The 13011-nt window shown below is 44.3% G+C and overlaps 1 protein-coding gene across 1 annotated transcript in view; it reads right to left on the bottom strand.

Annotated features, from left to right (window-relative positions):
• Positions 1 to 10037: 10037 nt before the first annotated feature.
• SLC7A10 (solute carrier family 7 member 10) overlaps positions 10038 to 13011 on the bottom strand; it is a 50313-nt gene continuing 47339 nt past the window's right edge. The window contains exons 10-11 of the mRNA XM_056862465.1: positions 11677 to 11854; positions 10038 to 10183 (exon numbers count right to left, since the gene is read on the bottom strand). Coding sequence (XP_056718443.1) covers positions 10056 to 10183; positions 11677 to 11854 — 306 coding nt within the window. The 3' untranslated portion in view covers positions 10038 to 10055. The remainder of the gene's footprint in view (positions 10184 to 11676; positions 11855 to 13011) is intronic.

The following is a 13011-nucleotide window of genomic DNA, read 5'->3' as shown; positions in this document are numbered from 1 at the left end:
ACACTACGCAAAGGAGATTTGGTCCGTTCTGACTCAAATTCTGAGATCTTGTGCAAATCTAAGGCAAAACCTCCCATGCAGAAAGTGAATTTGTAGGAAACATCAGGATTGGCATCTGATAGGAGAAAGAGCAGCTTCTCTGGATCTGAAAACAAATTTAGGCCCTTTAGAAATGCTGCTACAAATCTAGATCTGGTCTCTGTATAGAGGACAAAATAAGGTGTAATGCATTAGTCCTCTGGAACTGCGGCTCCACAAATACATAGGTGAGAGGCCCACAGTGTTTGGGAGTAACGTCCCGCTAACAAAGCCATTGGCATAGTTTGAAACCTCTCTGTAATTTCCCCTTCCAGCCAGTCCATTGTATGTTTTCTGTGGTCACATCACACCGCCTTGTTATCCGTGTGAAGAGTCATTAAAATTGAAGGGACTCGCATGTACCTGTCTGCGCACGGGATTGCAGCCAATATGAACAACCAGAAGCTGCTTCCCAGAGCTCTGGTTGCTTTATTGATGTAACCAGATGCTCTCTAGTATCCCATCATCCCAATACCTTACCGGTGTACACAAAGCTAAGGGCAGTGATCAGATAAGACCAAGGATAGTCCACTGTGCCTGAAAATAGGAGATTCCCTTAAGCAACTTCTCTTGAATCAAAATGAAGGAGAATGGGAACGGGTTTGGAGTTTCAGATGGGCTAATTGGCTGCACTCAGCGGAGCGGGTCTAAATTGGAATGTGCTGTATCAGCAAAATACTTTTTATTGAAACTTTAGCGATATCCTCGGATTCCCTACAGTTAACCAAGGAGATGAAAAAGGTGTCAGCAGTCTTTTCTGTAAAAGGTCAAAGTGAAAAGTAATAAAATTTAACCTAAAGTTTTTCTTTTGCGAATTTGGAACCTTTGAGCAGAACTGTCTTGTCTTCTTTTGTTGTTCTTTTTAAAGTGTTACTGTTGAGATGGGTTTCCTAGGTCTCTTCCTAAGGATTTTTTTAAAAGGAAATTTTGTTAAAACCAGTGGTGAGCCAAGACTTCAGGTATACTCTAGACTAAAAATAATAATAATAAAATAAAATCAAAATTCTGCACCAAAGTAATCCCAATTTTGCTGTCCGAACAAGCTGAATTCTGTTGTTTGTATAAATTAGGGAACTTAAATCTAATATCACAATTTCACTTACTTTGCATAATTTTTTCTGCTGGTAATGGTGAGGTTCAGGAACTTGAAGTCCTGCTGTTGGGGCTCTGGAAAGGTTATTCAACCACTTGCCTGGCTTCTGAGATTTCACCAGGCATTAGCAGTACTAGTACATCTTTGCAACCTTGAAGGTGAGAAAATTGAGAGCTGGAGGGGGAAAGTTTAAATTAAAGCACAGATTCTTGTGTGTGTGTGTGTGTGTGTGTGTGTGTAAATTGCCTTCAAGTCACAGCTGACTTATGGTGACCCCATAGGGTTTTCAAGGCAAGTGATTAGGGAGGGGCTGTGGCTCAGTGGCAGAGCATCTGCTTGGCATGCACAAGGTCCCAGGTTCAATCCCCGGCATCTCCAGTTAAAGGGACCAGGCAAGGCGGGGATGTGAAAGACCTCTGCCTGAGACCCTGGAGAGCCGCTGCCGGTCGGAGTAGACAATACTGACTTTGATGGACCGAGGGTCTGATTCAGTCTAAGGCAGCTTCATGTGTTCATGTGTGCCATTGTCGTCCTCTTCAAAATCTTTCTTGGTGGTCTCTTATCCAAGTACAGACCCTGCTTAGTTTCCAAGAACTGATGAGATTGGGCTATACAATACCATTCCACATCCCTACTCCCACCCCAAGAGTCGTAGGTAGTAGAATTCTGGGCCTAGCAGCTCAGTTCTAAAGAGAGCTGCACCCTTTTAACCCCACTGACCAGTGATGTAACTCTGTTTAGGATTTGTACTGCATTCCTCAGCATTACTGTGTTTTGATATTGATACATGCAGACCTTTGCGGAAGGGATAGGCTTTGCTGCAGTGGGAATTCATTAACAAGAATGGTGCTCGCTGTGTTGGAGACCTTATTAAAAATGACAACCACAAACTGGTAGGACACTGTTGCAGGGGAGATGACCACCCTCCTGGCATCAGTCCTGTTTGTAAAGAGTTGTGTCATTGTGCATGTATACAATTAAGCTTCCCCACTGCTTCCCCAGTTCAGCGTTACGTGCTGTTAAGAAGAGTTGGTTTTTATATGCTGACTTTCTCTACCGCTTAAGGGAGACTCAAACCGGCTTACAATCACCTTCCCTTCCCCTCCCCTCAACAAGACACCCTGTGAGGTAGGTGAGGCTGAGAGAGTTCAGAGAGAACTGTGACTAGTCCAAGGTCACCCAGCTGGCTCCATGTGTAGGAGTGGGGAAACCAACCCAGTTCACCAGATTAGCCTCCGCTGCTCATGTGGAGGAGTGGGGAATCACACCCTGTTCTCCAGATCAGAGTAGCGTTACTTACCTCTTCAGATGCTTAAGCCTATAGTGCAAGGTTGTGTTTTTTCTTGGCATTTATTTTACCCAAATTAAAAAAGGACTTACTAGACGCAAGGTATCTTAGAGAAAATACAATGTCAAATCAAGCCCCAAATTCTTTACCCAAAATGCATGTGACATACAAGCAGTTTTGCTTTCCCCCCAAAAATTGTCAGATAAGTGAGAGGGGATCATGTGGGGGTGGGGAGAAGGCCAGTGCTGAGAGCCCGCAGCATGTGGCGTGTGTTGCCAAGCAACACTTAGCAACCCCAGACTCCTGACCACACTTGATAATTCGGAGCATGTAAAGTGAGCGGGTATTTGCATGCATGACAAGATACTGGCCATATGAAGGAGAACAGCTGAGAAGCTGTAATTTTCCTGGCTCCAACCCCGCTTGTTTTCCACATTTGGCAAATTTTCCAGTTCAAAACTGTTACGTCCAATGCTTCTTGTTTATGGGCAGGGCCAGGCGATCCCAACTTTGCAGGTCAGCTCTGAGGAGAGCAAGCGCAGGAATAGTATCCCCCAGCTTGCTTTTGCTTCATTATCTCACTGCATCTTTGCCCCATATCTTGAGTAAACTATGTCTTGTATGGAGGGATGGTGCACAGTACAGGTAGAGGTAGGTAGGTAGGTTGAAGTCTTTCAACAGATCCTTCACAAGCTATAGTTGGGGCTGAGTGTAACGGGCACTGCAGAACTGAATTTCTGCATTATATTAACCCAAATACAAGCTGAGGCGAGATTTCCGTGAGTTCTGTAAGCGGTACCAATATGCATGTACTTAGTTTGAATAATTTATTCTGCTAGGCGGGTGGGGATGTGAAGAAGAATTTATTTTTATATGCCGACTTTCTCTGCCACTTAAGGAAGAATCAAACCGGCTTACAATCAATCAACTTCCCTCCCCCTCCACACAAGAGACACCCTGTGAGGTAGGTGGGGCTGAGAGAGTTCAGAGAGAACTGTGACTAGGCCAAGGTCACCCAGCTGGCTTCATGTCTAGGAGCGGGGAAACCGACACGGTTCACCAGATTAGCGTCCGGCGCTCACATGGAGGAGTGGGGAATCGAACCCGGTTCTCCAGATTAGAGTCTACCGCTCCAAACCACCGCTCTTAACCACTACACCATGCTGGCTCCTTGCCAATGAATATGTACAACCTTGGTGATTGTGCACCAATCCACTTGATGTGCCATAGAGAAAGGAAAGAAGTGTGGGCTGGATTCAATTAGTTTTCCCTCTGGTGAAAAGGTTGACCATCCAAAAAGTCTGTGCTGGGATCATGGGACCTACATGGAGAAAAGCCATGCTGGTTGGGAATTGCAGTAAGGAGGAGAATTGGGTGGGACAGAGTGAAAAAAACAGGCTGGGTCCAGCCCTGTGCTATTGAATATAGCTCAAGCTGTAGAGGAAAATGAGCATGAGCAATGACGGTGGCACCTGGGTTTGCCATCAGATTTCTAGCTCATCCCATTTCTTGGCAGAGGATCTTGTTTCTTGAGATCTGCTGTGCTGGCAAGAAAGGGGTAGCCACACCAGGCAGTGTTCCTGCGTCCTTTGTCAATGCCCTCCCTTCATTTCCCTGTGATGACTTCTGCGTTTCCTCATATAGGTGATGAGGAAAGAACAGAAGGGGAGCTTGCAACCCCAACTGTAAGAGGTTAGTGCCCTGTCCAGTGCTGAACTTTACACTGCCATTCTGAACATGAAATTACTTTGGTCAAGGTTGTGCATGTTATCGGGTCGGGGTACCAGCATGGAGTAGTGGTTAAGAGCAGCAGACTCTAATCTGGAAAACCGGGTTCGATTCCCCACTCTTTCACATGAGTGGCGGATTCTAAACTGGTGAACCGGGTTTGTTTCCCCATTCCTCCACATGAAGCCTGCTGGGTGGCCTTGGGCTAGTCACAGTTCTCTCCGAACTCTCTCAGCCCCACCTACTTCACAAAGTGTCTGTTGTGGGGAGGGGAAAGCGATTGTAAGCCGGGTTGAAACTCCTTAAAAGTAGAGAAAATCAGGGTATAAACAACAACTCTTCTCCTTCTTCTACTAAGCAGGGTGGAGTCTGACCATGTGGCAAATTGCATTTGTAGAGCAACCATAATACAAAGCCAGCATGGTGCAGTGGTTAAGAGCAGTGGTTTGGAGTGGTGGACTCTGATCTGGTGAACTGGGTTTGATTCCCCACTCCTCCACACGAAGCCAGCTGGGTGACCATGGGCAAGTCACAGTTCTATTAAGAGCTCTCTCAGCCCCACCTACCTCACAGGGTGTCTGTTGTGGGGAGGGGAGGGTGATTGCAAGCCGGTTTGAGTCTCCCTTAAGTGGTAGAGAAAGTCGGCATATAAATACCAACCTTTTTCTCTGGGGCTTCAATGTATATACGGAGCTTCACGTGCATTAGGCGGCTTTTTTGCATTGAGGAAGTGTTGTGGATGCGTGACAGAAAAGCACTGGGTACAGTGGATGTATTTTTGAGTTCATATGCTGTTGTTGCACTGTGTGGTTGCCTGTTAGGGTAGATAATGAACAGCTGGTAGCCGCTCTTGGGTCTCCGCGGAACTGCCGAAAACGTCTTGAGGTTTTCTTTTTGTAAACGGGAATGTAATTTACAGAACAGAATCCAGCAGTTCTGTCATCATGGAGGCCACAGAAGTCATGTATCCCCAGGGCTGTTCCAGCCTGATCCTGTGGGGGTGGGAATAAATCTTTCCTTCAGAACAACAAACCAACTAATTAAAAAAAAAATTGCCAAATACATGTGCCACTTTAAGAATACTACATGCCCTTCGGTCTTGACAGAGGAATTGGGGTTGGTGGGTACATGAACGAGCCTTTGCGACAGAAGAAGAAGAAAGAAGAAGGAGGAGGAGGAGCTGATTTTTATATGCCGATTTTCTCTACCACTGAAGGGAGACTCAAACCGGCTTACAATCACCTTCCCTTCCCCTCCCCACAACAGACACCCTGTGAGGTAGGTGGGGCTGAGAGAGCTCCAACAGAGCTGTAACTTGCCCAAAGTCACCCAGCTGGCTTTGTGTGTAGGAGCGGGGAAACAAATCCGGTTCACCAGATTAGCTTCTGCTGCTCATGGGGAGGAGTGGGGAATCAAACCCGGTCCACCTCTCCAAACCACTGCTCTTAACCACCACACCACGCTGGCATTAGTAGTATGCCTTTCCCCATGTGTGAGAATGCACAGGTGCAAGAAATGTGAATAAGAATTTTCAGTGCTGCTCATAACTGGTGTCCCATTTAAGGTCTGAGCTGAGAGGATGTCAACTACCACTAGTAAAAATGTAAGAGGATGAAATTTGGCTTGAAAATTTGGATGGGGGAGTCTGCTGATGAGCCAGTATGGAGTATGTTTAGAGTGTTGGGTTAGGTCCAGGCAGACCGGAGTTCAAACCCCTCCTCAGCCATACTTAATGGGGGATCTTGGGCCAGTCTCACACTCTGAGCTTGACCTACCTCAAACGGTGGTTGTCGGTATAAAATGGGGAAGAGCCATGAACGCCACACTGAGCTCCTTGGGGGAGTGTTCACACAGGTAAATAAATGCAGTCAACAATTGAAGCAAATGGTCCTTTTTATTCTGACATGACGACTTGAACAAGCAACCGAAATCTGAAATCAAACCATGGCGGCAGCATGTCAACTGTTCGTTGCAGCCCAAACTTGCTGCTGAAACTCGCATTTTAGCTGCTGCAAACCTCACAGCTTCATTGTTTAAAACAAAAAAACAATTGCACAGTTTTTCATAATCAGCGCTAGACTGTTTTAAATTTGTCAACTAATGACTGTAATCCCCAGGAGGAAGACCATTTCTAAAATCTAGTTGGGTGGCTTGAAATTTAGTTACTTGTATGCCGGGATCCTGCAACTAAACATAGGGCCCCAGCTCTTTGCTCTCTTGCTCAACGTAACAATGGATACTCTCCTGTTGTTAAGCAATTGCACAAGTCTATTTGATTCATTTACTTGGACATTTATATAAATACATATATTTGCACACACACACACAAATATGCTCTTTTTAGCTACATATATTCTTTAATCTCTTATAATTAGCTCTTTTATAATCTCTTATAATTTTCTTTCACCTTTGCTGTTTGCATAGGTATTTGGGTGTGTGTGCACACACAGAGATTAAAACTATATATAAAATACTGAGCTTAGAGGTTTTCCTGTGTGTGACTTTCTAGGTTTGGGGGGTCTTAATAGAGGAAAGTGGGGGCAATTTTAGATTTAGCAGGCCCTTAGCAAATTGCTACCCAGCAAGCTCCTTCCTGGTATCACCAAGACACAAATAGAAGAAGAGTTGGTTTTTATATGCCGACTTTCTCTACCACTTAAGGAAGAATCAAACTGGCTTGCAAACACCTTCCCTTTCCCTCCTCACAACAGACACCCTGTGAGGTAGGTGGGGCTGAGAGAGCTTTAAGAGACCTGTGACTACCCCAGGGTCACCCATCAGGCTTTACGTGGAGGAGTGGGGAAACCAACCCGGTTCACCAGATTAGCGTCCGCCGCTCATGTGGAGGAGTGGGGAATCAAACCTGGTTCTCCAGATTAGAGTCCTCCACTGCTAATCACCGCTCCTAACCACTACACCATGCTGGCTCTCTAGAGAGGGCAGGCAGAACAATGGCAGCTGCTCCTTATTGCTCTTGTTTTCCACTTGGCCACCTAACAAACGAGCCGCTGCCACCACTATGAACAGCAGCTGCCACGGGTTCAAATGCTTTCCCCCATGTGGGATGGAAGCATCAAGTGACCAGTTACCCATATGTTTCAATACCCAATGGGATGTGAGGACCAGAACGAAAATGGCTATGGGCAGAAGTGAGTGAAAATGCACAGACGGAGGCGATGCTAAGATTCCCCTCTCCTTTCACTGCTTTAAGTTGTCCTGTTTTGTACAGTCCATATTCTAACAGGTTGTGCCACTGTCTCATGTACTAGAGCCTGAAGTGGGCTTGGATTTATAAACAACGGTTTATAGGGAGCCAGTGGTATGCCTGCACCAGGCTATAGCCTAAATTCTCTTGTTTGTTTTCTCCATACTAATGGATGTTAATGCTCTGGAGCATTTCTTCTTGCAAGAATTTTCACATCACGGTTCTTAGAACAGTACAGTCTGATGGTATAATGAAGTGTTTCTTTTTATCTGAGTAGCTGTAACATATGGTGTTCAAATAAGGCCAGATTTGGATTTTCAACAGATTTCTGAAAAAAAGACGTTTGCCTTAGATCAGCACGTCGTATGCCAATAAATTATGCCATGGAACAGGTGTGGGCTGGAGATAGATTGTGACCCACTGGTGGATTGAACACTAGTTTTTTTGCAGACCACTGCCTGATAGTTATTAGGATTCCTGCCAAAAAAAAAAATGCTGGAGTAGGTGTGCCTTTGGTTTGATCCAGCAAAGCAGATTGTATGCTCAAGATCAGATAACACAGGCTAGTTATATCTTGACTGTTAAGACATCCAAGAGTATTTTTTGCTTTGTACATGTAAAACACATTGATGGGATCATTGGAATTCCAGTTTTTTTTTAAAATCCCCCCAAACCATGCAAAACTGAATTCAGTCCCTCCTTGGCACAGAAGATCCAGATACAGTACTGAAGTCATACATTTGATTCTACATTCTAGCATGTGTACATACCCTGAAAAAAGTAAATCCAACAATGTTCACAGTTACCGCGCATAAATATATTTCTCGCAAAGTCTACATTGTCCTGAATTTAACTTCAGATGGGTTTAGTCAACTTGTATTAGGCCTCTCGTAAATGTACAGTGTGCATGTATTCAGCTAGCTTTTCAAGTGAGGCTCAAGGCAAAGCTCAAGATTATTTTATACTGATGGGCCTCCCTACTTGCAGTAATGTCAAAATAAGTCTTTGCAATAATACCATATTGGTTGTATTGAACCACTCACTGTACAATACTGCTGCCCTCTGCCACGCTCAGGACTCACCATGTGCAATTTCAAGGCTATGGACTCAGGGCTGTGAAGGCGTTAGAGGTCCAGAGTAGTATGGGCTTTCTGTTGCATGGCCTTGTGCCAAAACTCTCAGGGAAAGACTACCTACCTCCCCATAAGCAGTCAAAATGGCGACCAGGAGGGTTGTGGTGGCTAATCCCATCTTGAGACATCTTGGGGCCAACTCTAACATGGTATATTCCTTACTGAATGACCACAGTATCACTTGCCTGATATGTGAATACTGTGAATGAGCCATTGCAGATTTAACACCATAAGACATTATCATCTAATGTCCCCCCAATAGTTTCTGTTCACTGGTTCAGCTGCCAGTAACTAAGATAAGAATTAATCAAGTGATGGATATGCCAAGCGTGGACCAATTCTTAATTTGGGACTGTTGTAAATAAAACCCTATTTAGGCTTGGGCTTTCCCCATCAACCAACCCACAACTTGGTCCTCATGTCAGTACATGAGCCTGTCAGTGTCCCAGGAAAAGGTAGGTTATCCGGGTGTGTGCTTCTTACAAAATGCTATTTTTAACACCTGCTTAGCAACACGGATTCACACCAGCCATGAGTAAAGAACGTGACTTGTTATCCCCATCTACCTGTTTGTCAATTGTCTTGTCCATTGGACAGCTTTGAGTCTTGTGGTAGGATTCATATGACTATAGCACTGAATTATGGGATGGAGACAACAGGTGATGTACAAAGCTGTATGGTCCACTTTAAGGCTAACCCCCTTAACACTTTGGGCACAAGCCAAAGCTTTCTAGTATAGAGGCTTCCTTTTTGCACCTATGAAAACAAAGGCCTTGTGTTATTTGCTGAAAGGATGCTCATGTACATTAGATTTGCTGCACTGCAGCCACAATGTAAGTGTGCGTGGAACATGATTGAAAGTACGGCTCTTCATGCACTTGTGTGTTTGGCTCAGTGTGGTAGAGCTTCATATGCAGAAGGTCCCAGGTCAAGCCCTGACATCTCCAGTTTAAATGATCTCAGGCAGCAAATGTTAGAAAAGACCATTCTCAGCTGGAGACCCGGAAAAGTCCATCCAAGTCAGAATAGATGGTACTGACCTGGGCACAGCAGACCAACAGTCTGACATGGTATAAGGCACTTCATATATTTGTCCTAGCTACATTAGATGGGTCTCGGAACTTTACACTACCTACTCGTTTAAAATATTCTGCATTATTTTTGTAGGGTTGCAAGTTTTGAAACTTCCCAGATTCACAATATTTACAGTATAACTTTAAAACTACTGGGTGAAGCAACTGCTCCCATGAATTTCCATACCCGGTCTGCGCAAAATCAGAAAGAAGTGACCATTTCATTTTATTTCATTTTGCTGTTTTTTTCTTCTTTTTTCTTTTTAGGAAAAAGAGCTAAGGGCTATTAGCTGTCCACTAGAGGTGCTGAAATGGTGTATTTCATTGCATGAGTTTTACTATCGGATTCCTAAAAACACCTTTTCAAGATTTTTCTTCCTCTTTTTCCAAAAAAATAATAATCATCCATGTAAACAAAATGAAACATAAATCTACTCCTCTTATGTAAAATATATCATTATTTCTTCAAGCTCTTTTCACTTCCAGAGAGGGGAGAATGAGTGAAAGGTATATCATCTTCTTCTGGAGGGCCCCCCTGAGGGTAGACAACAAAACACACCTTCTGGCCCCAGTACGTCAAAGATTCTGCAACAAGCAAAACATTGAGTTGTCTGTCAAACTGGTAACAGATTGGCCATATTAAGTAACATTTGACTAGAAGAAGAGGTGGTTTTTATACGCCGACTTTCTCTACCTTTTAAGGGGAATCAAACCGGCCTACAATCTCCTTCCCTTCCTCTCCCCACAACAAACACCTTGTGAGGTAGGTGGGGCTGAGAGAGCTCTAAGAGAACTGTGACTAGCCCAAGGTCATCCAGCTTCTAGTGTAGGAGTGGGGAAACCAACCCAGTTCACCACATTAGAGTCTGCCGCTCATGTGGAGGAGCGGGGAATTAAACCCAGTTCTCCAGGTTAGAGTCCACCACTCCTAACCACAACAACACATTGGCTCTCTCTAGAGCAGCAATATTTATGTATGTACTGTTTATTTACAAAATTATAGACCATGTTAAAAAAAACCTATTCTTCAAAAGTGGCAGTAATAAAGAACAAAGTAATATCAAAAATTAAACAAACAAGAATAAAAAGAAAAACCTTAAGAAACCAAAATATTAGGGGTGGGGGACAATAGCTGAGCCAATAACAAGAACCAACCTGGTTAAAAAAACTACTCTATTGATATATTAGTTTAATTAGTTGAAAATTATCGGAGCAATAAAAGAGGTGCCCCTGATCAAATCTATGGGTGGCAGGTGCCTTCTGAGAAGAGACATTCTCCCTCCTCTTCTGACATGGGATTTGCTGTGACACATGCATTTAGAAAGAATTTGTATTCTGCAGGACAACTGTTTTGCAGATTTAATAGATTAATTGATAAAAACATGAATAACTGATCCCAATAGAGCAGGGACTAGCCCTATTTGTTTGGTCACCCAGAGCCAGCCAAACTCAACAGGCAAACCTCAATCAGCAGCCCTGGGAGTTTCAGAAATATAATATACCTTGAAGTGTCCCTGCAAGCTAGATAGGTGGAATGCTGGACTATTGAAAGCCTTGGAGCTATCAGATTACATCTTCACTTTCAATTCAAATGTAGTCTGATGAAATCTCAGGATCCACATTTGGTTTGGTTACTGACAGTCTGATGAAATCTCAGGATCCACATTTGGTTTGGTGGTGACAGCTGCCAACTTGGAAGGCTTTAAGAGGGGAGTGGACATGTTCATGGAAGAGAGGGTTATAAATGGCTACGAGTAGAAATGGCTACTAGTCATGGTGCATACCTGTTCTCTCCAGGATCAGAGAACAGGTGCTGTGGAACACAGGCAAGGCGGTGCTGCTGCAGTCGTCTTGTTTGTGGGCTTCCTAGAGGCACCTGGTTGGCCACTGTGTGAACAGACTCCTGGACTTGATGGGCCTTGGTCTGATCCAACATGGCTTTTCTTATGTTCTTATGTAACTGCTATGGCCTTAGAATGGTTTAACTCTGCTTCGGATTGGACTGTAAATATAGTTTATGGCACATTCATATTAAGGGGCTTTCTTCTCACAACATGGGCCGCCCCACAGCTTCTTACCTGTTATCCTATATACACACTTTGGTTTGTTTTTCCAGTACACTCCCAGAAAAAACACCGGCACTCCAGTTAATATGATAATCAGTCCGATTCCACAGACAACTGGCTCAGAATAAAAACTGAAGATCAAGAGAAAGGCCCAAAATATCAGGTAAGTGATTGGAACCACGAGATTTACCTAAGAGGAAAGAAAATATCGGAAGTGTACAGAAGCCTGTCATTTCTATCCTAATTCCACTCCCATATTAACCAAAGCAGTGGCAACACTGAAAAGATCAGATCACAACTAGATTCTAGTCTAGTCCATTTAGCTCATTCATAGAGCAATCTTAATCAGGTCTACTCGGGTCTATTCAGAGGGGCTTACTCCAAGGAAAATGTTCGTAGGATTGCACTTTAAAAGGAATTGTTATATCTTGATCCCCTTGCGTGTGTTAAGTGCTGCCAAGTCGCAGCCAACTTATGGCAACCCACTAGGGTTTTCAAGTCAAGAGACTCACGGGGTGGTTTGCCATTGCCTTCCTCTGCATAGAGACCCTGGTATTCATTGGTGGTCTCCCATCCAAATACTAACCAGGGTCTACCCTACTTATCTTCTGAGATCTGTTAGCCTAGGCCATCCAGGTCAGGCCCTTGATCCCCCTTAGCACCATACAAATTAAAGGAGTGGGGAGGTTGACTAACCCTGATCAGAACAAGCTTCTGGCTTTTGTTAATTTGACTCATAAGGGGAACTTTCAAACTCCAAAACTGCTCCAGCCGCAAAGGGAGGGAAAGAGAATGAGCGTTACCCATCCTAGGTGCTACCCAATGGGCTTCTGCAAAAAAATCATGCCAAAATGCGTATTCTCGCTCTGTGGGAAGGGCATCTTGAAGAGCTTCAAGACAACTTTCTACCTCAGAGCAGAAGGAACCCTCGCGGTGAGTAAACATGGTTCCATTTTCGCTCTGAGGGAAAGGCATCTTGAAGCACTTCAAGATACCCTTCTGCCTCAGAGAAGTAGGAACCCTCTCAGTGAATAAACATGGTTCCATTCTGCAGATTTCAACTTTTCCCAGATATTGAATGAATAGAGAAATCTCCAAACCAGTTTGGTAGAGGAGGGTCAGAAAAAAACTGAAAGCCTGTACCGAGGAAACTGACACATCTACCACACTGCCTCCCATTCACTGAAAAGCTGCTATGTGGCTTTAATTCTGGCTCATCACCACCACCCATCATTCTTGTGGTTGTCCTTGCCGCTGCCCTGCCATAATAAGGAAGAGACATGGCAGTGTCCTGTAGCGTTCTCCTGCTGCGCAAACGTTTCCCTCTGATGGATACAGGCTGGTGGC

This window comes from Euleptes europaea, chromosome 17 (genome assembly GCF_029931775.1).
Source record: "Euleptes europaea isolate rEulEur1 chromosome 17, rEulEur1.hap1, whole genome shotgun sequence".
Lineage (NCBI taxonomy): Eukaryota > Metazoa > Chordata > Lepidosauria > Squamata > Sphaerodactylidae > Euleptes > Euleptes europaea.
Note: the sequence above shows the minus strand (reverse complement) of the source record. Positions and strands in the feature narration are given on the sequence as shown.